We start from the raw sequence: 23,885 nt of genomic DNA, 5'->3' as shown, positions 1-23,885 counted from the left end.
TCACAAAAATCATGGCAGCCTCTGTTTGTTTCCATTGTGCAACTGGCAACCATGGATTTTCATGTTCGATGTATATAAAATTTTAATTTTGCATAAAATTTAAAAAAAAAACGGTGAATGCAGTTAATTAACAATAATATACCTGTTTATGCCTGGCAACCCTAATGCTGCGGTCGACTGTGAGCTGGCAAACATTTTTATTTTGATATGTGATATTTTCTTTCAAATGCTGTAAGATTGACTGAAAAAACTTATAGCTGCAAGTCATATTAGTATATTAATGACATTAAAATTAATTACAGGTAATTGCGGCTAATGTTTACAAGACAACCTATCCCTTAATCCATTCCATACATCCTCAACATTCCTTTAAAATTAATTTCATCAAAAAAAAAACAGTTACCTGCAATATCAAGCGGTGGGATCTTAGTAGTAGATTCATTGCGGTACTTTTTTTAAATTTTTAATGCAAATACTTATTGCTTGCCACAAATATTTTTGATAACATCGGATATAAATATATTGATTCGTTTACATCAGTATTTTAAATATCTACATGACACTTTTATTCAGAATTTTAAAATGTGATATAGCTACTCAAAGATATTTGGGTAGACATTTGTTAGACATTAGAAGTAGGATTAGAATCGTCAAATATCGAATATAAATTTTTCGAAATTTCACGATTTTTTATTAGGAAGTCAGAATGATATGTTACCACTTTTATTTTACCTATTTTTCTTTGTGTACGTTTTTTATTCTATTGAATTTCTGGTTATTCTCTTAAAAGAATTGCGGCCCAACCTAATCTATATCATTTTGTTCATTTCTATCGACGTATCTCACATTTAGTTTAACATTAGCGGCTTTCCATTCACATTCAAGTGAATTGAGACAGATATGGGCTTATCTTATACTCAGAAAATGACGTCACTGCTCAGTAAATAAAAGAAATGCCTAAAACATAAAATTCTTTGTGATTCAACAGTATGTTACTCGCAGCAAAAGAAAAGACATAACTAAAATAATATTATTACATTTACATCATTGACTGTTTGTAATCATTTAGTATTGTGTACTTTCTTGCTTATTTTAATGACAAGATATGATGTCCTTAACCTCACTTTTAATCTCAGTTTACTCAAACTTGTGCAGATTGATAGTGAAAACTCAATTGGGTCTCAGTTGTGAGACTGAAACTGAGTTATAACGTCTCAAGCGAGAATAATCTGATTTTTTATGTAAATGGAAAGCAGCTATTATTTTAGCTTTGTTTTGTGAGAGTTAGCTTTTTCGAAATATCTCAAAATCGACTAAAAACATTAAAAGAATAACTTTACGTTTCATTATTGAGGAAAATATCAAAGCTCTAAGTCATTTCGATAATAATTTAACAATCTTTTTGAAAAAAAGTAAAAATCTGGATGTGAGAACTTGATCTTATCAAACTCTTCTTTTTGGAAGTTGAAAAACGTTTGTACTTTTATACACAACTTCTAGGCATATCAGGAAGAATTTGATTACTAAATTGAAAATTATAAAAAGATATTGAGACTGTTACTTTTTCTTTTATCTATAATGATTGTAATATATCATTTTATTTCACAAATATATTTATTAGAATAATAGAATAAAACAAGTAGGTCATAAAGAACGAATTACACCAAATAACGTATAAAATAACAGCTAAATACGTACAAGTATAGTTCTAACGGATAGTTTTGATTATTTTGTGATTATACATCTTTCTCACATCAATTACGTACTGATTTCAAAGAATAAGGTTGAGCTTGAATTCCCTGTAGATAACTTACTTATATATAATGTTCTGTTTGTGATTTTAATTTTCTGTATAAAGTATATTTCTTGAAATATTAATGGTTGTGCACATATTATTATTATTATTTTGCTTTTATTTAAGAAAAGCTTCGAAGTGTTCGTTTACAAATAAGTTTAATTTACAATAGATAAAAAATTGGATGTGAATCAATATAATCATCGTATACTTTATAAAAAAAAGCTTTGGGTACAACAAACTCATAAGTGTTGAATCAGTCGTGAAAAATTTTGCATTGGAAAATGTGAGGATTATAAAATTTAATCGTGTTTTACCAATATACATTATTTTTTGTATTTAAATGAAGTTACACATTTTCATATGTTCATTAAGAAAAAAGTTAATCAAACGATAATAAAAATATATAAAAAATTAAGAGATATATTCCATGATAATTTCTGATATTAATTATTTTTGTTCTGAATAGCAGGAATACAAAAATTCTAGAAAAACACTAGGCTGAAACATAAGCTAAAAATCCTTTGTGAATGTGAATATCTTTCAAAATTGAACTGAAATTGTGACAGGCACGTATTGTCACCAGATGGTGAAGAAAACTATCACAAATACAGGTATGTGATGGAAATTCAACCTAAAGTCTACAGAAATAAAATATTTTGGCCGATACAAGTCAGGCTCCTGAATACAATCATCGAACAATTCCTTCATCTAGCTTGGTACCACTCTTTTAACACCTTCATCCTTGTCGTGGGGCTCAGATGTTTCATCAAATGTGGTAGTCATTGAGCGTTAGATCAGAACTCTAGCAAAGCTGTCACCCAGCATACTTTTATTTTGAATAGCACGGCGAATTTTTGTTAAGTCAACAACACGTCGTGATATTTATTGTGGCAAATCTTTCAGGCTGACACTATTTGCTTAAACTTGCAAGAAATGTGGAATATCATCCCATGTTCTATAACCATCTCTATCTGGCTTGAAAAATATTCACTTTCCTCGTCGTAATGCAAGAGGAAAGGGAAAGCACTGACCAAACGCTTGGTTTTGAGCATCTCTGTTTGCTGGTTCTCAAAAGTATGTCCGATAATTTGAACATCACTTTACAATTTTGAGGAAACTATTCAGATAGGTAATAACAGATTTTTTGGTTTACAAATGGAAGAAAACGAGCTCCATTAGTGGAGGCATTTTATAAATTTTTGTAAAACTGAACGCGCCAATGCAAAATCCTGTATTAGTGTCGAGTGTTGACGTGTACGGTGAAGTTGCAATAGCACAATTTCAAAACGGTACATTAATAACAAATATAACTCGTATTTAAAGGGACCTTATTTCTGGTTGTCTAGATGGTGGCAGTAACTTCAATCTGGTGGAAAATTACATTAATCTAATGATAACTCAAATTCATGAAATCGACATTAACCTTTTGAAGCACGAACATTTTCTTTTAACAATATTGTACATTATCACATTTATCAATGTACGGGTCTGGCAGTTTCTGAATTATTATTTCAATGGTGTTAGGAAAAGAAGAACCGTGGTGTGGTTAACCATGTCGCCTGATGGTACTTACATCATAACTTGATTCTCTAGAAAATTTACCTCAAAGAAAAGTTCTATACAATTCTGTTTATTGTTTCAGGTGTTGTCAGAAATGTGATCGAAAGATTTTAAAATAGATATTACCATTGTATGGTACATTTAAGTTAGTTTCGACTGATTACTGAGTACAATTATATTGATGAACCCACTACTATATAGATATACGTTAGTTTCACAAACCTAATGATAAATGGCTTCATAAAACTTAGATTTGATTTGATATTTCTATGAAAATTGGAAAAAAATCTTCGATGATTATATTTGAGCATATTCAATATATAAACTAAAAACAAATATGGTGCTGGTATTATAATATTAAGTTGTATATATCTGATAAACACACAGACATTCCTAAAAAAGTATTATTAGTTTATAATTACTTTGAAAATACATTATACAGTATACTTTTGAGTTCTTTTAGATTTTGACGCATCGATTAGTGTAATATTAGCACCTAAACCAATTTTTTTATTTTACTCAGCACTTTTTAGACAATATGAAGGCGAAAATCATTCTTAAAAATTATGCTCTAGTTTTGTGATTGTTTCTGTATTACCAATAATATTTTTTTCTTTGCGCTGAAGCTTTCTAGTTTATTTAGCTCGTTATTGAATAATCTTGCCAAATTGAGAAGTAATGTATTTGTGTATAAAAAATATATCAGCTGGAATCAAACATTTATAGTTTCGAGAATGTGAAACTGCAAGGCTTTAGATATTACACTTCAGGTTTCTCATGATTTTTGGCATAAATCCTATTAGCAGTTTTATCTATTTCGTCATAGGCAGCATGACGATTTTCGGTTACCGATTTTCACACAGCTTGGGTACATGTAAAAGCAGTGAGTTGTAGATGAGGACGCAAGACGCAGTCCAATTAAATATAAATACCTATTGCTTGTGAAAAGGAAGACAGGCCAAAACATTCACCAAAAATTGATGACATTCCTCTTGTTTCAGGTCTTCTTTGAAACTAAAATAAATAATGTTGTGTTGTTGCCAAATATCTGTAAATTAATGATTTTTTAATTTCTATTTGAATCTAATAACTTTTATGATAAATTTTTCAACTTGCTTCCAAGTAAAAGTTACTTATATTTTTATCTTTATCGTCATCAATATTTGTGTAATGAAGCGGACACCTATTGTATAATATTTGAATTGAGCAAAACAAAGAGAGAAATAAAAATGATTTCCCTTTTGAGAATGATTTTTGCCTCAATTTAATTTATATAAATATGCAGGGTATTATTTTTTTAAATCTGAATGCGGTACCGTAATACTCAATATTTTATGTTTAAAACGTTATTTATTGTGTTTGTTTATGAGTGCAATAATTTGTTGATTGTTTTTTTAGTAATATTTAAAATTTGTAATATAAATTTTAAGGATTTATCGAAATTCTTAAACAAAAAAGGAACGTAACCCCTGGCATTAATATGTATAAAAAATGAATGTTGCAATTTCGTATAATGGTGCAATCATTGTGAACAAAATCGATAGGAAACAAAAAATTATAAAGATTCGAAAAATATTCCACGATTTGAGGATTTTTTCCAAAATCCATATACAAAACAAAAATTATTGAGGCTTTAGAAGGGTGATAACAATTTTCTATTCATAATGAAAATTTTATTTACAACAGCAACTATTTTTGACAATTAGATAAGAGTTTAGGAAACTGAAAAAAAAAACATCCATCCTTTAGGAAACGAAGTGTTTTATGCAATGTACTCTTGGGAATAAGCAGTTCTTTTGAACTTATATTATTGCCTTCCAGTTCTTGCACTGACTCCATCTTGAAAAGATGCAGTTTTAAGTCCAATTATAATATCCGACGTAAAGTTTTTAGGGGTATCGCCAAAATATCTGAACACTTGCATATAGATAACCTTAGATCAACCTGCATAGACTAATTTGCATGTGCCACGGACCCTTTTCTTTACCTTTGTCTGTAACAGCGCTGTTTGTTTTTTATTAATGGTTGTGCCAATTGCTTCGTGCTTTTAAACCCTTGATTCAATTAAATTTGCACTTGGACACTTATTAATGTGTAATTTATATGGCGAATATATATGAACGACTAGTGCGATGTTGATTCGTATGCAACACCCCCAAACGTTAGAGGATCCCAACTATTTATTCATACCTGCGGACCTTCGAAATGTAAAGTAAGAAATATAAAAGTACATCACAGGTAAAGGTAACAGCAATAGATCTTCTACGAATTGTCACTCTTAAAAGAAAAGAATACCTAGAATATTACGCGTTTTAATATTATCCCACAGTATTCTTGACAATGACATAAAGAAAAAATCTATTGCATTATGTATCTATTTTATATCTACGTCTAATGAAGTCCACAGATACCTAATAAGCGCTTTCAATTTAATCCGCTGATATCCATATTACTGTCCTAAATTTCCTAAAATTCTCACCCTGCTTCAAATTTTAGGGTAGTCTACCCCGGTCACAGAGGGCTGTCAGAAGTGGCTTTTCATTTTCAATAGGTATAGAGGATTTACAGTAGAAAGTTTCGCGACTTCTGAAATGCCCAGTTGAAATTGATCACTGGATGTTGGTCTAGTAGAGCTTCAATATATTTTAGTCGGATCTCTAGGGAATATAAGATGCAAATCATTGGATTAGTCAAGGAGAGTCATGTGAATACTTGTTCTAGGATCACCTTAAATCAGAAGTTTACAATACATCAACGATTTGAAGAATCGTATACAAAAAAGTGTAAAAATATATTGCGCCTGAAATATGTGTCTGAATCTAATTGTGTGAAAATTTTGAAAGGTCAAGAAATTAGGACTGCTAATTCCCCCACGATAACATAATAGAACAGTTGAAAAAATATTAGACCTTTATAAATGCACGAAGTTTCTATATGCTAGAAAATGATTATTAATGGTAATTTTATCAATTACAAAATCATCTAGAAGTGGAGAAAGTTGTTATAAAATCGATAAAAATGTGGTTAATATAATTTTTGTTTAACAAATATTTTGGAAAAAATCCTACTTGGCACCTCGTACTTTCGTTTAATTTGCCATTTTTAACATTTTCTTTCAAAAACCAAATTAAATACAGGGTAATAATTAACAATATCTGAATAAATAACTTAATTTAAATAAAGAGATACAATGTAATGTAAAAATGTATACCGAAAAATGATAAAAAACCGTATACAGTGATATAGGTGGTTTCGAGGGCGGAACAATATATTGAATTTTATAGTAAATTGTTTCGCCATGTACGAGGTGTTACACATAAGTGCAGAATTATGCATTTAATAATAAAAAAATATTGTATTATAATTTGTAGTACATACGGTATAAGAAATAGATATTTGATATTAGGTAGGCTTAGTTTTTGATGATGTTGAAAAAATCAATAAAGCTTCGTCAAGAAATATTATCTTATTTTAGAATTTTCCCTCTGTAGTTCAGAATAATCCATTAGAATATACAGTATAAAGTACTGCGACTAGTGTTCTAAAAATTGGCTTGCATGGGTTTTCCGAAATGCTCGTATCAGCTGAAACTTCCGGTTATACCGGAAGTGCACCCAAACTTCGTTATTTTAAACGGAATGCTATGGCTTTTATTAAATTTTTGGAATCTACGCAAAATTTCAATATATTTTTATATGAGGCATCCTATGCCTAAAGTTTACCATTTTTTAATTATTTCACATTTTCGAAATTTTTTAAAATATGCAGCCCTCCACTAAAAAAATTATATTTCTATGTTTAAGAGAGTCAGGTCTAATATTTTTGAGATTTGGACAAATAACACTTACAGCTCTCAAAATCTACGAAAACGTTGACAAAAATTTATATAGGGTGTCAGAAAATGGATCCGAATTTTACTATCTATAAACTTCGAAAACTTAATTTTTTCAAATGGTTGGAGTTCATTTTGTGTTTACCATTGAATTCTACGCTTTAAATTGAGGGGACTTCGTTAGTAAATTCATATATCTCAAATTAAGGGTTTTTGTAGAAACTTGAAAAAAACTGAAATATTCATGGTTTTTAATTGTTTCCTGCCAAAGGGGGAACAACGAATAACAAAAGTTAATGTATCAAAAATTAAAATACTTTAGTCAATTAAAAATATTTAAAAACACTACACTAAGAGGAGAAGAACCATGTTGTTGGTAAGGTTGTCGAAGTGCTTAATTTCTAACACGGAGATCGAAGGCTCGAATTCCTCCGTTGAAGGTCAATTTATAAACTCTTACCCTCGTTCCTAAGTTGGCGCTCTGGTTCACGTTGAATATAAATTAGAAAGATTACGAAGTGTAATTTATAAACACAAACACCGGCGCTCGGGTTCCAGTGCCTAGCCAACATGAAGTCAAACGTTAAGCCAACGAGGGCGGCTGCGTGGGCGCAAACGTAAGAATGTATTAATCCACTTTTAGTTTAAAGGAGAGTTACAAACAAGCTGACAAACAAACCCGTATAATGGTGAGGCTTTAAGCTTGTTAAAAATTGATTATAGCCTTTGGCGATCTGGGGAAACGTCTACAAATAGGTGGTTTGTGCTCCAAAGCTCATTCATAATAGCTACTTTTTGCATATTTTGACCGTGAAAATGCCATTCTTACTTAAGTAATTTCAAATCACTGAATAACTAACGTAACTTTAGCGTAACCTTATATATAAACAAGGGCGTTAATGAATATCAAAGAAAAATGTGATAATTACTTTCATTTATTAATTAGAAAAGGTTTTTTTTAGTCTATTCACCACATTTCAATTATATTAGATTCATTTTGGTATATGCACATACTCATTTTTGAAAGAATTCTCCTTGTATAAGATAAAGTAAGAAAAGTGAAATTATCTCATATATGTAATACTCCTATATGGACTGTTGGTATGGGAAAAAAACGTCCCTACGCTACGGTGCCGACAAAATAATTTTCTTTCTCGTTCGAGACACTTTATCTATACTGCGCATACTTCAGAATGCGCAGAGCCGAATTGGAGCCTCGGAGGATAGAGAAATCATTGTCATTCTGTCTTCCTTAGTCGGAACAGCTTTCACTTATAGAAACTATCCAAGTATTACATATATGAATTATCGTATGAGAGTGAAATTTTGTATAGAATTAACATATTCGATATTGATTAATTCAATAAAAATAGGATTACTGTCCCTTTAGAATATTTTATTCTAGTTACAACGCTTTGCCATCCTCAAAATAGTGATACTAAAAAATAAGCATGCAACTGTAGCGCCTCACTACTTTAAGGGATAGTGATTACTTAAAAAAGAAGAAATATGGAATGAACTTTAACATAACCACAATTACCAAATAACCAAATATATAAATAGATCTAAAATATCACAGTGGAAGAGATATACTGTAATAACCTAATTATGTCGTTATTTAGAAAACCTAAGAAAACAATTCAAAGAAGGGTTTTTACTGAAAATGATGATGATGATGACGATACAGAACCAATGGAAATTGGTAATGCCGTTCCTATTGACAAAAAAGGGAAAAAGAAAGACAAATCCAACAAAACTCCAAAAACGCTTCTAAGTTTTGATGCTGAAGAAGAAGGCGAAGTATTTCAAGTTAAAAAATCTTTGCACAGCAAGAAAGTATTGCGTATGTTCGAGAAAGAAAAGAAAAAGAAGGAAGTTAAAGTTGAAAAAGAGGACTCTAAGAGCAAGGAAAAAACTGAAATAATTACTGATGATTTTGTTTTAGTCGTAAATTCTAGTCACAAAAAACCTCCCACACCACCTCCACTCATTCTTAGTGGCAGAGATGCCTTATGTGCAGGTAAAATCAAAGTAATTTTATTGGTTGAATGAATTAATCATAAACACTTTTTTTTAGGAAAAGATGACTTGTCATCTGAAGAGGATGAAGAACCTCATAGATTCAACAAGCCAGATAATTTCAAGAGAATATTAGAATCGGGAGCTATTCCAGATGCAGCTATGATTCATGCAGCTCGAAAACGTCGTCAGAGAGCAAGGGAACTAGGAGATTTCATCCCCACAGAAGAGGAGGAACCTGAAGATAAAGGAAGATTGTTACGAGAGGATGATCATGAAGGTTTGTTATTTCCACTATTATCATTTGATAAAAATTTATACATAATATTAAGAGAATCAATTGCTAAAACATAGTTTCAGGCAGTGATGAAGAAAGGATTGATATGGACATAAACATAACTTTAAAAGATCAAGAGCGCAGAAGAGAGCAGTTTTTATCTGCTCAAGATTCAGACCGTGAAATGGATGAATGGGAAGATCAGCAAATCAGGAAAGGAGTAACTGGAGCTGCAATGGAAGCAGCAAGAGAATTGTTATATCCTGTAGAATGCCCTCCACCACCAAATATTAGCACACAGGTGAATGCCATAGTTTTTTCTATATTTTCTAACATTTTTTAGAAATCCAAAATTTTTTTTCTCAAAGTTCAGACCAGAATTCATACATTACTGCGAGGTAGTGACAAAATTTTGATCGCCTAATAAGTATTTGAGGTTGATTGAATATGGGATTTCAATTTATTATTTTGTTTCTATATTTTTGAGGAGCTTTTAGACATGTATTAAATTGTTAGGACAGTCCAGGATGAAATTTTTTGGGCATCATATTACAACACATGTACCATATGGCCTATTTACTTCCTCTGTCTATTTATTAATATGTGCATATTCTAAGAATCAATGTTACTACAGCTATATATTTGTTGTGATTCTGCGTAGGTACAATTTTCGTCAGCAAATATTTTGGTATCTTTTTTAGCAAATTTTCCAAATTCCCTGTGTATATCATATAAAGTAGTTAGATTAAGATATTATTTGGGGTAAACCCACTAGTTAACATCAATGTGTTAATGAGGCCTGTATTATTTCTGACATGAATAAAAGCTTTTCTCTTTCTAAGAATTTAGTCTCTTCTTCATCTTCTAATATGATATAATTTTGTTTGCTGCCCTATCCGTCTAGGGCTCCCTCTGGGCGCGCAGACTTTGTATTGTTTTCTTTCTTCTGTCCATTATTGTTTTTATCGTCAGGATTGTCTTCACTCTCTATCGATATCTTTTTACCTCTTTTGCTCTGAATTTTCCTCTATTTAGTATTCTTGCCAAATTTACAGTATAATAGCATGGCTCTTAATCCTATTATTTTACCTTTACATGATACAACAATAAATTTCTTTGATGGCGATGTATTTCCAATATTTTTTAAGGGAATTTAACATATGGCAACTAACCTACAGTAGGAAGGAATATCATTGATATTAGAATGTACCACAATATTTGCTGGAGTCGCATCAGGACAGACTCTGTATGCTTCTTATGAAAGTGTTTTTGATAATTTTCTTTAGTGTTGTAATCTTGGTTCTGAGATTGATATAAAAAGTTCTATTCCATTTTTTTCTAAATTTGAATACACTGCTACTACACGAAATAATTTTTTTTATTTTAAATATATTTCTTGAAACAATAGTCAGATATGTACTTCAACCACTTTTAGATCTGGTAGTGTTAATTTTTTGTGTGACTCTGTTAAATGTCTTGAACTATTTCTCTACATGGCTTTAAATTTGTGATGGGGAAAGGGTTTGGTCTTGGAATGGTAAACTGTAATCTGTCTAGTAATTGCTGTTTGACAACTTTAGGGTAGACTGAGGAGAATTGGATCACAGTGGAAGGGAACGGGTTTAATCTTGGAATGGTAAACTGTACTGTATCTAGAATTGCTATTCGACAACTTTAGGGAAGACTGAGGCGAATTGGATCACAGTCTAGGGGAAAGGGTTTGGTCTTGGAATGGTAAAATGTACTCTATCTAGTAATTGCTGTAAGAGAAATTTAGGGTAGACCGAGGCATCGATTCATTCAATTCAATCGATTCACTAACTGTTATTAGGTCAGGTAATAAAGATGTGAACCCCAAGGACTAGACACAACTTATTTTATATAATTTAATCAAGCTGAAAAAGACTTTCTGTTTAAATGGTTTCAATATTAAAAAAATTCCAATTTATTAATAAAACAATTGAAATTTAAATTGTTTATATGTCCTCGTTCTCATTTCAGAGATACTAACCGTGCATTTTTTGATATTTTTAACTTCTTCAACAACCTCTTCAGATATAATGATGAAAATATGTATCAACATATTGTAACGTTTTTGTATTTATTTACACTCTATTCTTGGGGTGATTTAATAAACACTGTCTCTTATGTTCTTAATTTATGTATACACTATTAAATACATTCAACTCATAATAATTTACTTATAAATTTCACTATATTCAATAATTTCTGCGATTACTTTTACTGATTCGTTCTTTTCACTACAATATTTATTTAAAACTAACCAAACTGCGTTTACACAAATCAATTATATACCTAAATAAAATTCTACAAAGATCTAGAACAAAAAGCACCAAAGGAAATAACTAAATAGACTTAGCTAGAATTTATTTAGAAATAATACTGTAAATAAACCGCCTGCTATTATAAAAAGTTCTAAAAGGAAACATCAAAAGCATCTGCCGTTTATAAAATTCCATTGTAGCTGGACAGGACTAGCCTAAGGACCCACTTCACAATATGTAATGTTATTTCTGTTATACAATTCTTATGTTTTTACTTTTTAGTTACCCATTATGAAACCCGGTATTCCGAGAACTCCGAAAATGATTGCGGAAAAATTGAAAGAACATTATGAGCAGGTTAATCAATCGAAACAAAATCATGAATTACAATTACAAAAGACGAGGAAAGATATAGAAGAAGTTGTGAAGGAATTAGAGGATTTGAAGATGAAAGCACCGAATGCTGCTGATCGATTCAGGTTTTATCAAGAATTGAGAGGTAAGTAGTGTGTTTAAAGAAAACTATTCCTCCCAACATCCATTTATGCACATTCTTCCTTTATAGACTAGGGGCTGAATAATTTTCGTGTGTTAATACTGTATGAAATTGTATTGATATGAAAAATAATTTGAATTGGTTTCTTTCAATTTACAGGAGATCTATCTGATCCTAGTACTATTTTAAACATTGTTTTAATTATTTCAGTTTAGCGCTCCTCTGCAGTAATAAATGTGCAGCACAAAATTTCTAATAGATTGGTCTGCAAGAATTTTTTCATAACCTAAAAATGTTCACTGTAAATGGGTTCATGTACTCAAAAACATTTTGAATTGATAACTCAAAAACTATGAGGATTTCGACACAAACTGTCGAGATAAAAAATGTGGAGCACAACATTATGTATTAAAAATTTTTTCAATTTCAATTTTTTCCTAACTTCAAAATTTCCATTATAAAATGGGTTTGACCGCTCAAAAATATTTTCAATCCCGAATAACTCGAAGACTACGTAGTAGTACAAAAAAGTGCCGGAGCCAAAACTGTAGAGCACAAAATGAGTATCCACATTTTTGTGAAATTGAAACTATTAAGAATTCAGCAATATTTAAATAATAATCAACCGAAAACGGTTGTTAGTTGGTTTTTAAAATTTATTTCATTTGAAACCAAGAAGTAGTTCATGTTTGTTATATACATGAAAATATTGATAACCACACAAACGACAAATCTCTCGTTAGATTTCCTTGTTTGATTTTATGGCGAGTTATGGTATATATCCATTGAAACTTCATTTGTTTATGTGGCCAATATACCTCTTCATCTCGTCGAAAATTATGCTTGCTTATCCGAGTAGAAAATAGAGGTCTTAACCATCATGATGCATTTTGATTTTTTGAAAACGAAATAGTTTTCCAAGAGTTAGAGCAGTGACCATGTGCGCCTGGAACGTAAATTAGCTTAAATTCGCACTGGCGGAAATTCGCGAGCTCCAGATTTCCGCGTTGAAGGAGATTTACTCAAAATAGTGGCTCAAACGAAAAAATGACTAGACCTTTTTTGTAGAAAATTTTGTGTTCTACATTTTTTTGTTCAGGTAGTTTTGTTCAAATTCCTCTTTATTTTCGATTTATTCGCGTTTCAAAATTTACAAGTTCCAAAATTTCGAAAACCTTGCTGCACGGGTTGTTAAGAGTCAATAACCAAAAACCTCTGAGAATCTAAAAAATCAGAAGCGCCCAATTTAATTTCGAGTTTAATCCTATTTTACCTGTACTATATGTAATCTAGCAGCATAAACGAATACGATTATCAGCAGTACCAAATTTCGGCACCATAAAAATGACAAGATAAGACACAAAATTAAAAAGAAATAACTGGCACAGAATGTAAATGTCATAAATAGAATTTGGACTAACACCATCATGAAAAAATGTGGAAAGAATAAATTGTACATATAGAGAATTAACTATCAGAAAATGAATAAATTTAATGAAAGCAAGACTAAGATGGATGAAAACGAACAGAATTGCAGACAGAAAACAATACTAAATGATTTGAAAAGAGAGTAATAAGCTAATAACTATATTAAACAATAGATCACCTGCAATATGAATATTAAAAGTAAAAAAAAAATCTGTCGGAATTATAAAAATTAGGTTGTCACATTTCAAAAATATGTGGCAGTCATCAATTAAATTATTCATTATTGGATTAAAATTTATAAAATAAAACTACAAATTGGACTCAAATTAGGTCTTTTGACTTCTTTCTAGTTCCTGTCTAATTCTAAAAATTCTCTTTTTCGTGTATATGATTCCGTTTCAAGAATTTTTATTATTGAATATGTATTTTTGATATTTCATAGTTAACTAATGCAGTTTTTTAACGCATTGATGACTTTTTAATCCATTTTCCAAATACTAAAATGTCTGTCCTATGTAAACAGCGTCACATTCATTACAATGTACTTGATTATAATATTACTATTTTTTGGTGACAAGTTGGAAATTAGATACTCACTGAATTAACGATTCTCAACAATCTTCTATTGATTTTTGGATTGATCGGTTTCTGTGGGAATCATTGAGATGATTCACGATAAATTATATGTTGCTTGCTTTAGGGTTGTAGTGTTAAAAAATGTTAAAAAATTTATATGAAACATTTATTACATAGGGTGTGTTTTCAGGAGCCTTACATATTTTAATCATATGTAGAGGGAGGATATTATGAGGCGTCTTAAAAGTTTCACCTCTTCTTTATATATTTACAGGGTGATGTGTGAAATTGATCATCAATTTTAATTGTCTCTTTACATATCTCATTTAATTATTGATTTTTTCCCATGATGCAGTATACTACTATCAAGCATTCTAGTGGTATTAACTAAACTGAGTAAATTCAGGACCGGCTTTAGAAAAAATAATTTAGTGATTTTTTTTAATACAATAAGTAATTTCCAAACTACGTTTAGTGCAGTCATTGAAACGTTATTGCTCCGATTTTTTTACTGTGAACCAATTTGCATGAAATTTTGGAATTAGGCTCATCTTACCCTTAACTTCACCACTAGGGGTAGTTGCCTGGTTGCCATCCCTTATCGGTGGTGTAAATTTTTTTTTTTCAAAATAACCTCAGATATCGATAGAGGCCTAATTTTGAAAAGAAAATGTTCCATAAAGTTTTTAAAAAAACCCAATACTTTTCAAGTTATTGGCAATTGAAAATTCACTGTTATATTAGTATTTTCAATTATAATATGAAATTGTTAAACATAATATTAAAATTTTTAGGGTACATAACTGATTTGGTTGAATGTCTGGACGAAAAAATAAGCATAATCACTAATTTAGAGCAACGGGCTTTAGATATTATGGCTCGCAAATCAGAATGGTTAATAGAAAGGAGACGACAAGACGTTAGAGATCAAGCGGAAGAAGTTGCAAACAAGGGAAGCACCTTTAAAAAAGATTATGATAGTGAAGAGAAACAAAGAAGAGCAGCAGAGAGGGAAGGAAGGAGGACAAGAAGAAGGAGAATCAGAGAAGCAGCTGAAGTTCCAAAACATGTTGAAGGTAGTAAATATTTCAAAAAATTAAGAGTTCTAATGAAAAAATGCGCTGAATGATTTTTCTTATCTTTCTATACGTCTATTTAAACTAGTATATCTGATACCCTTAAGTGTGACAAATTTGAACCCGTTTCAGCTTGTCAATGAGCGATTTAAAGTGAAAATAAGTCGTTTAAGATCGTACTTTAACATTACAAGCAGATGAACATATGCAAAAAAGTTGATAAATTAGACATTAAAAAAATACTACGGCCCTTAGAAAAAAGTGACTCACCTTTCCCCAAAAAGTCCTTCAATCAAAATTCAACATCAAAATCATGTTCATCGTTTTATTCAAATAAAATGTTTATAAAGGTCCAACAACATGATATAAAGCTAAAGAACAACTTTAAATGTACCAATAAGTAGTTGAAGATATTTTCAGCTATTTTAATATGTTCAATCAATCAATCAGGAACGTTCTGGTTTGTTCTACAAGAACATAAATCGTTCTTGAACAACTTCAAATGTATCGAAAAATAGTTAAAGATGTTCTAGGATATTCCAAGATTTTCTGAAACAAACAGGAACAAACTGGTATGTTGTTCAAGAACATAAATTATTTTAAAACTTCGATGAATTCTCCAAAATAATGTAAAATGTACTTGAAAGTCCCAAAACATTAAAGAAATTTGAAAACAACTTCAAATATAATGTAATGTAAATGAACGTAGGGCGATCAGGTTCGTTCCAACTACTAACTTAATCTTGAAGCCTTTCTATCTTATAAAGCATTCTGGAGTTGAGTCGTTATGTACGCTTCGTTTTCCACAGCAGTTTCCTTTCTTTCCTATCCTGATTTTTTGTGTCCTCTCACGAGTACTGTAACGTTTGCAAAACTTTATGTGAAGGAAAAGACATAAAAAATAGGCCGACAGTTTTTTTCTTCATCATAGCAACACGTCGTACCATTTTTTTGAATCTTTTGTTTTGTGACTATTAAAAGTTTCCCTATCTATACACATCTGTCCATATGTGTTAAAAGTTTTAATACTATTCCTGATATTAGCTACGTCGTAGCAGATGAGAACCTTCCAGAAATGCTTCCAATTGGAATAAGTGCATTTTTCGAAAAGGGTAGTTTTTTTAAGGAATCTGGCTCAGATTTCAGTTTTCAGTTTTTTTGATAAAATAAGACACCTTATTTTTTGACTACAACTCACAATTTAATTAAAACGAATTGACATTTATTCTACGAGATAATATCATTTAATATTAAACACAATAAGTAGATTTTCTGTTATTTGAAACGAACTTTAGTTTGGAAAACTAGCCATTTATTTCTATCAACATTAGTCAATTCACTTTTCCAGGAGAGGTAGTATTTTATAGCATATAGAAAAATATAACTAACTCCATCACCAAATCAGTTGTTTTGTACAAAGTGACTGAAAAACAAAAAACTTGATCATGGCCAAAGTTATCCGGCCCTATAAGACACAACTCTATGTATAACTTGATAACTGTGATTTTAAAATACCAAGTTAAATTAAAACTTTTTGAAAAGAAAATATTCAAAGACCAATTCCCTATTGCATTTCTCAAACTGTTGTAAACCAAGATAAGTTGTTTTCAGAGGGATGTCAACAAGGAACGCAAATTTTTTGAATTATTTATAGACACTGGAAATAAAGGAACTAAAAACACTTATATTGGATTTTACAGAATTGTTGTGTGATATTCATACTAAACACATGTTCGTTTCGATAACCATCAAAAGGGACTGAGAAAGTAAATCTTGTCTTTGCAGAAGATAATTTGGTTATTGGAACACACATTAGACAGTGTAATTGAGAGTGTTGGTGCAGTGGTTCATATATTTAATAACTTTCAAAAATCAGATGAAAATAGACTTTTCGATCTATTTCGGTCTTTATTAAAATGTGGCAATTTGCATTATTATATTAATCAATAGAGTTTCAATCATATATAGAATTTTTGTGACGCAGTGTTTGTTGCCAAACCTTCGAAATTTCTCGACTGATTTTCATTAAATTTTGTGTGTATATCGGGTAGATCTGACAATCGGTCAACATCTATTTTTAAAACCCCTAAATGTTAAAAGTGGTCCATCCCTTAATTGTTTTTGATTTTAATTTTTTTTCATGATACAGCATTCAAAAATACATAAGAGCCCAAATTTTACCCTTCTACGATCAACCCCTATTTGTAATTATAAACTTCATTTTTTGTCAAGATTTATATTTTTTCATATCTTAGGTAGAATAAAAAAATTCATGTTACTATCAATTTTCCACGTTTCTACGATCAGCTCCTATTTTCTCAAAACAACTGTTAGATATTGGCAATGTAAAAGTTGCTGTACATGAAAATAGTGGATGAATAAAATTACAGTCGGACTTCTGCACAATTATCAACTCGCATAATAGTCTTATCGATCACATATTTCTCGATGTACACACACAATATAAAAATCATAAGTGGTTGGTAGAAAGACCGATGTTGGCAGCAAAATATGTGGACCTCATTGGGTTCAATTTCAGTTGTTGCATGGGGACTTGGTGTTATAAAAATCTGTCAATGCAGTTTGCGATGCCGACGAAGCTTTGAATTATCAAGTTGAGTTTTCAAATTCATTGGATTTGCCACGCATGCCACCGTATCATTTACAATTAAGAGAGAAATGCTTTATTGTCAAAAAAATGTTACAATTTGAAGTCCATAGCAAAATTTCAACCAGTATGCAGCATATCCGGAATTAAATATTATTATTAGAATAGAAGTTGCTTACAGAGTAGAAGGCACTTTCCAGTAAATATGCCCTCAAATTATTCCGGAAAGCGAGAAAAGATGATATCGATTTGATTTCAATTGGCAAGTGATTGTGCATTTTTGTATTGTAAAATATTGTGCCCTCGACCAATTCTGAACGAGGAATGGGTAGTTAAAGATCGAGCTCCGCGTGGATAGCCGTGCAACGACCTTTCTGAAATTGAAGAAGCCTTCTTACGAATTAGACAAACGGATTCAAAGATGAATAAGGAAGAGTCACAGACACGTACCCCAAAAGGGAAGGGCATATCGGAGATGCGACTCAATAAGGACGAAATAAACTATTAATGAAATGGATAGGTTCAGTTCTTTGGAAACTGATATCAGCGCAAAACAGGACTAACTTAATTTTCTAGTTAAGGCGACAATATGTAACTTTTCAATTTCAAGGAATTGTCCACAACAACACCTAAGAATTTTACAGATTCAATGACGTCAATGGTGATGTTATTTAATAAAAAGGCATCAATGTATTTTTTTTAGTTCTAGGAACGTTGACAGAGAAGATTAGAATCACATCATGATTTAAGGGTGATTAGTCACTAGATATGGTCCTAGGAAGTGGCGTGAATCAGGGTTGTTACAAGAGAAACTAGTATTGTCTGCAAAAAGACATATTTTACCACTGATGTCTAGATAGGCGATGTCGTTTATAAACAGGAGAAACAAAATAGGACCTAGTATTAAGCCTTGGGGCAATCCATATATTGAACTGCACTGTAATGCAATTATAAATCCTAAACCACGTGGTGCCATTTGGGAAAATTTAATTTCTTCTTTTCAAGTAGCATATACAATTAAGATTGGGAGAATTTGGAAATCTGAGTAAAATTCCCGAAGACAGTACCCAAAGTTTATTAATAATTTGATGAAAATTGTTTCTTCTTGTTCCTATCTGGACGACTACAGCTTCCCCGCGAACTTTTTCTATCTATTTTCAAGCAAATACTCAATAAAAGTCCAAATCTATTATTTCACTATTATTCACATCTCGCTTCAATATTGAAACTAAACTGAACGAATAGGATAAATCTTGAGATATTTAATATTTATAAACCTAACCAATCAAAATTCAACATCACTCACAGCTACTTAATCTTATCTAACCTATAAAACTCTAATCTCTTTCATAATCCAACCAATGAAAATTAATAACGATTTCTATAGTAACCAAAATCAATACGTTTAATATTTCTATATCAATTTGGATGTTGAATTTAATTAATCTAATGTTTTCTAAAATATTTTATAGAATTTAACATACTGTAATTCTTAATTAATTAAGTAAGTGATTTTCATTATTGTTATACATTTTATATATATTTTTAAATTGTATTTGACCATAATTTCAGTCCCAGAGGATAAAAATATTCGAAAGCTAGGATATATATTAGAGTTAGTACACTCCCACTACGAAAACGCTCATAATCTAGCTGGCAATGACAAGCATTTTAGTAATTGGTGATAGACTTTACAAGAGTGAATTGATTCAATTGTTTTCATTGCAACAGTGCTAGATTGGAGTTAATTATGTTTTCGTTTCCAGAAAATTTTTCAAATATTATTTTATTAAATCAATTTATTCTATATTTTTTTGTAGGAATGTCTAGTGACGAAGAAATTTCTCAACAAGATATTCTGTTGTTTGATAAAGAGCGAGAACAAATTCAAACAGAATTACAAGAAGTGTTTGAAGATGTAATTGAGGAATATTCATCGACTGCTAGCATTCTTATTCGATTCGAACAGTGGAGATCCAATGATTTGAGTGCTTATACTGAAGCTTACGCAACATTCTGTCTTCCAAAAGTCGTCAGTCCTTTAATAAGATTAAATCTCATTTTTTGGAATCCACTTAATGAAACTATAGAGTTGGAAAAACTCGATTGGTATCGTACATTGGCGTTATATGGTTTACATGACGATGAGACTGAAGAGAGTTTAGCTAAAGATCCAGATATATCTCTTTTACCAACTATAATCGAGAAGATCATAATTCCAAAATTGACGCAACTTGTAGATAAGTGTTGGGATCCTTTATCTAGTTCTCAGACATTAAGGTTTGTATTTATTAATACAGTGTTTCGTTAATAACCAATTTGGAAATTGTTTTGAGTTTTCTTCATTCAGTTTATTGGAAATTCTTGCTGACTTACGTATGGTTTTAGTATTGATCCCAGCAATTGATTGGAAAGTATATATTAAGGTGCTTTTTTCAACTAATTTTTTTCTATCCCATCGTGAAATTTTGTTGCAAGTACCAAAAAAAAGTTTGAGCTCTTAATATCAAGACTTCGATCGAAGGGTCTATAGATTTTCCCTCAAAAAACATTCATGATTCATGTTATCATGGTAGTCATCGCTTTTGGAACCAGAAAAAAAATTTAAAATAAAATTATAACAACTGAAGTCGTTTAGTATTTTAGATAGTAATAACCCTGGTTACCTTTCTTAAAAATTAATAAGCCATTTGGGACGAAACCATTCTCTCAACCTACATGTAATCACTGATTTTTCAACAGGTATAGGATTTGATTTTGAAAAAAAACACAAAAAATTTGAAGAAATTGATGAAATCTTCATCGGAATCGATAGCAAGATCAGTATAACTTAATGTTTGAAGATGATTTCATGCAAATGTTAGTCGTGGTTCCGCTTTAGATAGCCCATGCGCAAGATCCAATTTGCACACTTTCTCCAACATAATAATAAATGCCTCAATATTGGCTTCCAGTACGCGTCAATCGTTGCTGCCCTGTAGACATAAGCCTTAACATTGCCCCACATGAAATAGGCCAAAGGCGTTAATACCAGATTTTTTTTTCTAATTTTAAGAGCCGCACTCGATAATTTGACGGGATGGAAAGACTTGGTTTCAACGGGACGGCGCCACCTTACATATCTCAAAACTTTCGTTGGAAATCGAGAAGTTCTAAACTAACCCCTATAGAGTAAAGAAAAGGTTCTGTCTTAATCCATCTTAATAATGTTTTTTCTAAAAATAATTTTCTTTTTTTTTTGTTATAAATATAATTTCTTTCTCTTTTTGTTTTCTTATTCTCCGTCGATTATTTTTTGCGCTACAACGTATTAAAATAAGGAAAAGCTTTTACGACACCATGTAATTTTAGTATTCATTTCCATAAATAAAAAAATAGGTAACAACCGAAGTAAAGTCAAAATTTTTCTATTCTTTCGATAGCTTCTGGATTTTTACTTGTTTTTATCGTCTTTTTTTGCCCTGAGGTGGGGTGGAAGGTAATGCCGTCCTCACAGCGGGCGGGTGCAATGCTGTGAGTTTGTGTGGGACTCTCGCCCACTAAACCACCATCCTCCTTCCTAGTCTTTGTGCGTTGCGTACGCCGGGAGGACAACAAGTTGTCAAATTATCAGCGTACCTCCCCTATTTCCTTTCTCCTAATTTTTAACCTCGAGTGTTCCTATCCTCTTTCTACTTTTTGGTCATCACGTCGGTCATAAATGTCGTTACCGCCTTCTAGGTTTCCTTGTTGTTGATCATATTTCCTATGATCTCACCTGCCGGTGGCAAGTCTCCTATTTGTTCTTTAAGTTGTTTTCTCTCCTTACTCCATCGTACACATTCTAAAACGACATGGACCAGGTCATCACTTTGTCCACATGTTGCACATGTGCCATCAACGGTCTTACGGATCCTTTTGGTGAAGGTACCAATCGAACCATGTCCCGTAAGAATCTGCGTGACGTAGTAAGAAGTGGTTCTATGATTACACGTGACCCAGCTTCTTATGTCTTTTATTAAGGTTTTTGTCCACTTTTTGTATGTTCTTTCTCTTGCCATCTTTCTATTGCCGGCTAGCCTGCCTCCTATTTTATATATCTCTCGGCTACCATGAGATCAATGAGAGGAAATCCTGCTATAACCTAGGCTGCTTTAGCCGATACGGTCTTGTAGACAACTGTTCTTATGGTATGGCTCTCTATTTATATGAAATTAATTTATTTTTTGTTGGTAAATCGTGATGATTTTAGTTCTCTTCTGATTGAAAATTAATTTTATTAACTGACGCAACTCAATAACGTAGACTGTTTCCCACGGGATTATTATGATTCCTTTCTACTGTAATGTTTGTCTTTTGTTTTTTTTATTCATTATTATTTATTTTTAGGCTGGTTGGAGTTATAAGTCGATATATACGAAGGTTTCCTACACTTAGTCCAGCTAGCAAATCATTAAACAACTTATTCAGTGCCGTTCTCCATAAAATAAAAACGGCACTAGAACACGACGTTTTTATACCGATAACGCCGAAATTAGCCGATAACAAGTCGCCGTTTTTTCAACGACAATTCGCCAGCGGATTAAAATTACTGAAAAACATTACCAGCTGGCAAGGCATTCTCAATGATAATACACTTAAAGAATTAGCTTTGACGTCGCTTCTCGATCGATATTTGTTGAGCAGTCTGAAATTTTGTACCTTGGTGGACGCCGTACAGAAAGTGAGGTTAATAAGTTTGATTTTGCCAAGGATTTGGTTGCAAGGCGGTACGCCCGAATTTAAAAATTTTCTGAATTCTGTGATGAATTTACATCAACAACTCGATAAAAATAATCCTCTACATTTGGAGCCAATCGATGTTACTAATAGTATTTTGAAAACTTTAAGATCGCATACTTGATTTTGTAAGGATTTTAATTCTCATTTTGATATTTTATTTTTACATGTCTCAGTGAATTATGGAGGAAAAACATAAAAATAAATATTAACATAATCGTTTTATTTATTATTGCATTTTTTAGTAAATAAGACAATAAAATTATAGTTCTTCCAATCTCAATTATAATAAAAAATAATGTTTACTGCTCGTATAAACATTTAACAAACCGTCAGTCCACGTGGACTCATCATCTCTACTGTTTACCAATGAAAACATCGAATCGCAAACATAAATGCATTTCTATTGGCCGAAGCCGAATGTACACAATTTCTTCGAAATATTCCTGGTAGAAAGTATGCGATAAGCATTGGCGTGATAGCTGAGATTAATTTAATTCATAAATGTCTTTAAATAAATAGAAATATGGGCATTCTTTAGACCATGGGCAAATGGAGACAATTAAATTGCACAGTGTAGTTTTGTCGGCATGTGGTTTTAAACACAAAAAAAGTGAATAAACAGATGGCAATAACCGAATCGACAAGGATAGTTCGATGGCTACAAGATTATTTAATAAAAGACTACTGAAGTTCTAATAGACGAATGGAGTACAAAAAAAGCTCAGCTCACGTCTGGTACCCTGTTTAAACCAAACGCCTTTACAGGCAGGTACTTTTTACTCGTCTATTTACGTTTTATAATTTAATATTCAGTCTTGGCAAGTTAACGAGGTATAATAATGATTTTTTTTTTCAAGTTACAATAACACCGTATAATGCCGTTCAATCGACGATGATTAACCGCTGATTCCTGGATTATAAGAATTGGAAATGGAAATATGAAAATGCATTTTGGATTTTTAATGTTGCACGTGTTTTATAACACACGTATTAGATTCAAACGAACAAAATAGAGCCTTAACTTTCACGGGTACTTTAAGCTACTTTGTGTCATAATTCGGAAAATTTCACAATCGTATGTACAACCCTACTTTACAGACTCTATTCACCACTTACCTACACGAAGCATAACACTGCATAGTCGAAAAAAACCAAGAAAGCCACGGAGA

The 23,885-nt window shown here is 31.5% G+C and overlaps 1 protein-coding gene across 2 annotated transcripts; it reads left to right on the top strand.

Annotated features, from left to right (window-relative positions):
* Positions 1 to 8,667: 8,667 nt before the first annotated feature.
* Positions 8,668 to 22,932, top strand: LOC130892776 (PAX3- and PAX7-binding protein 1). 2 transcript variants are annotated; one of them, XM_057798384.1, is made up of 7 exons: positions 8,668 to 9,210; positions 9,268 to 9,489; positions 9,570 to 9,787; positions 12,054 to 12,270; positions 15,066 to 15,347; positions 19,776 to 20,235; positions 22,324 to 22,932. In XM_057798384.1, the coding sequence occupies exons 1-7, from the start codon at positions 8,799 to 8,801 to the stop codon at positions 22,835 to 22,837; spliced, it is 2,325 nt and encodes a 774-aa protein (XP_057654367.1). In that variant the 5' UTR covers positions 8,668 to 8,798; the 3' UTR covers positions 22,838 to 22,932. The 2 variants fall into 2 exon arrangements, with proteins under 2 accessions (XP_057654367.1, XP_057654366.1); XM_057798383.1 differs by having other exon boundaries at positions 8,676 to 9,210; positions 9,564 to 9,787.
* The last annotated feature ends 953 nt before the right edge of the window (positions 22,933 to 23,885 follow it).

This window comes from Diorhabda carinulata, chromosome 4 (genome assembly GCF_026250575.1).
Source record: "Diorhabda carinulata isolate Delta chromosome 4, icDioCari1.1, whole genome shotgun sequence".
NCBI lineage: Eukaryota > Metazoa > Arthropoda > Insecta > Coleoptera > Chrysomelidae > Diorhabda > Diorhabda carinulata.
The sequence above is the reverse complement of the archived record's forward strand: the minus strand, read 5'-3'. Positions and strand labels throughout refer to the sequence as shown.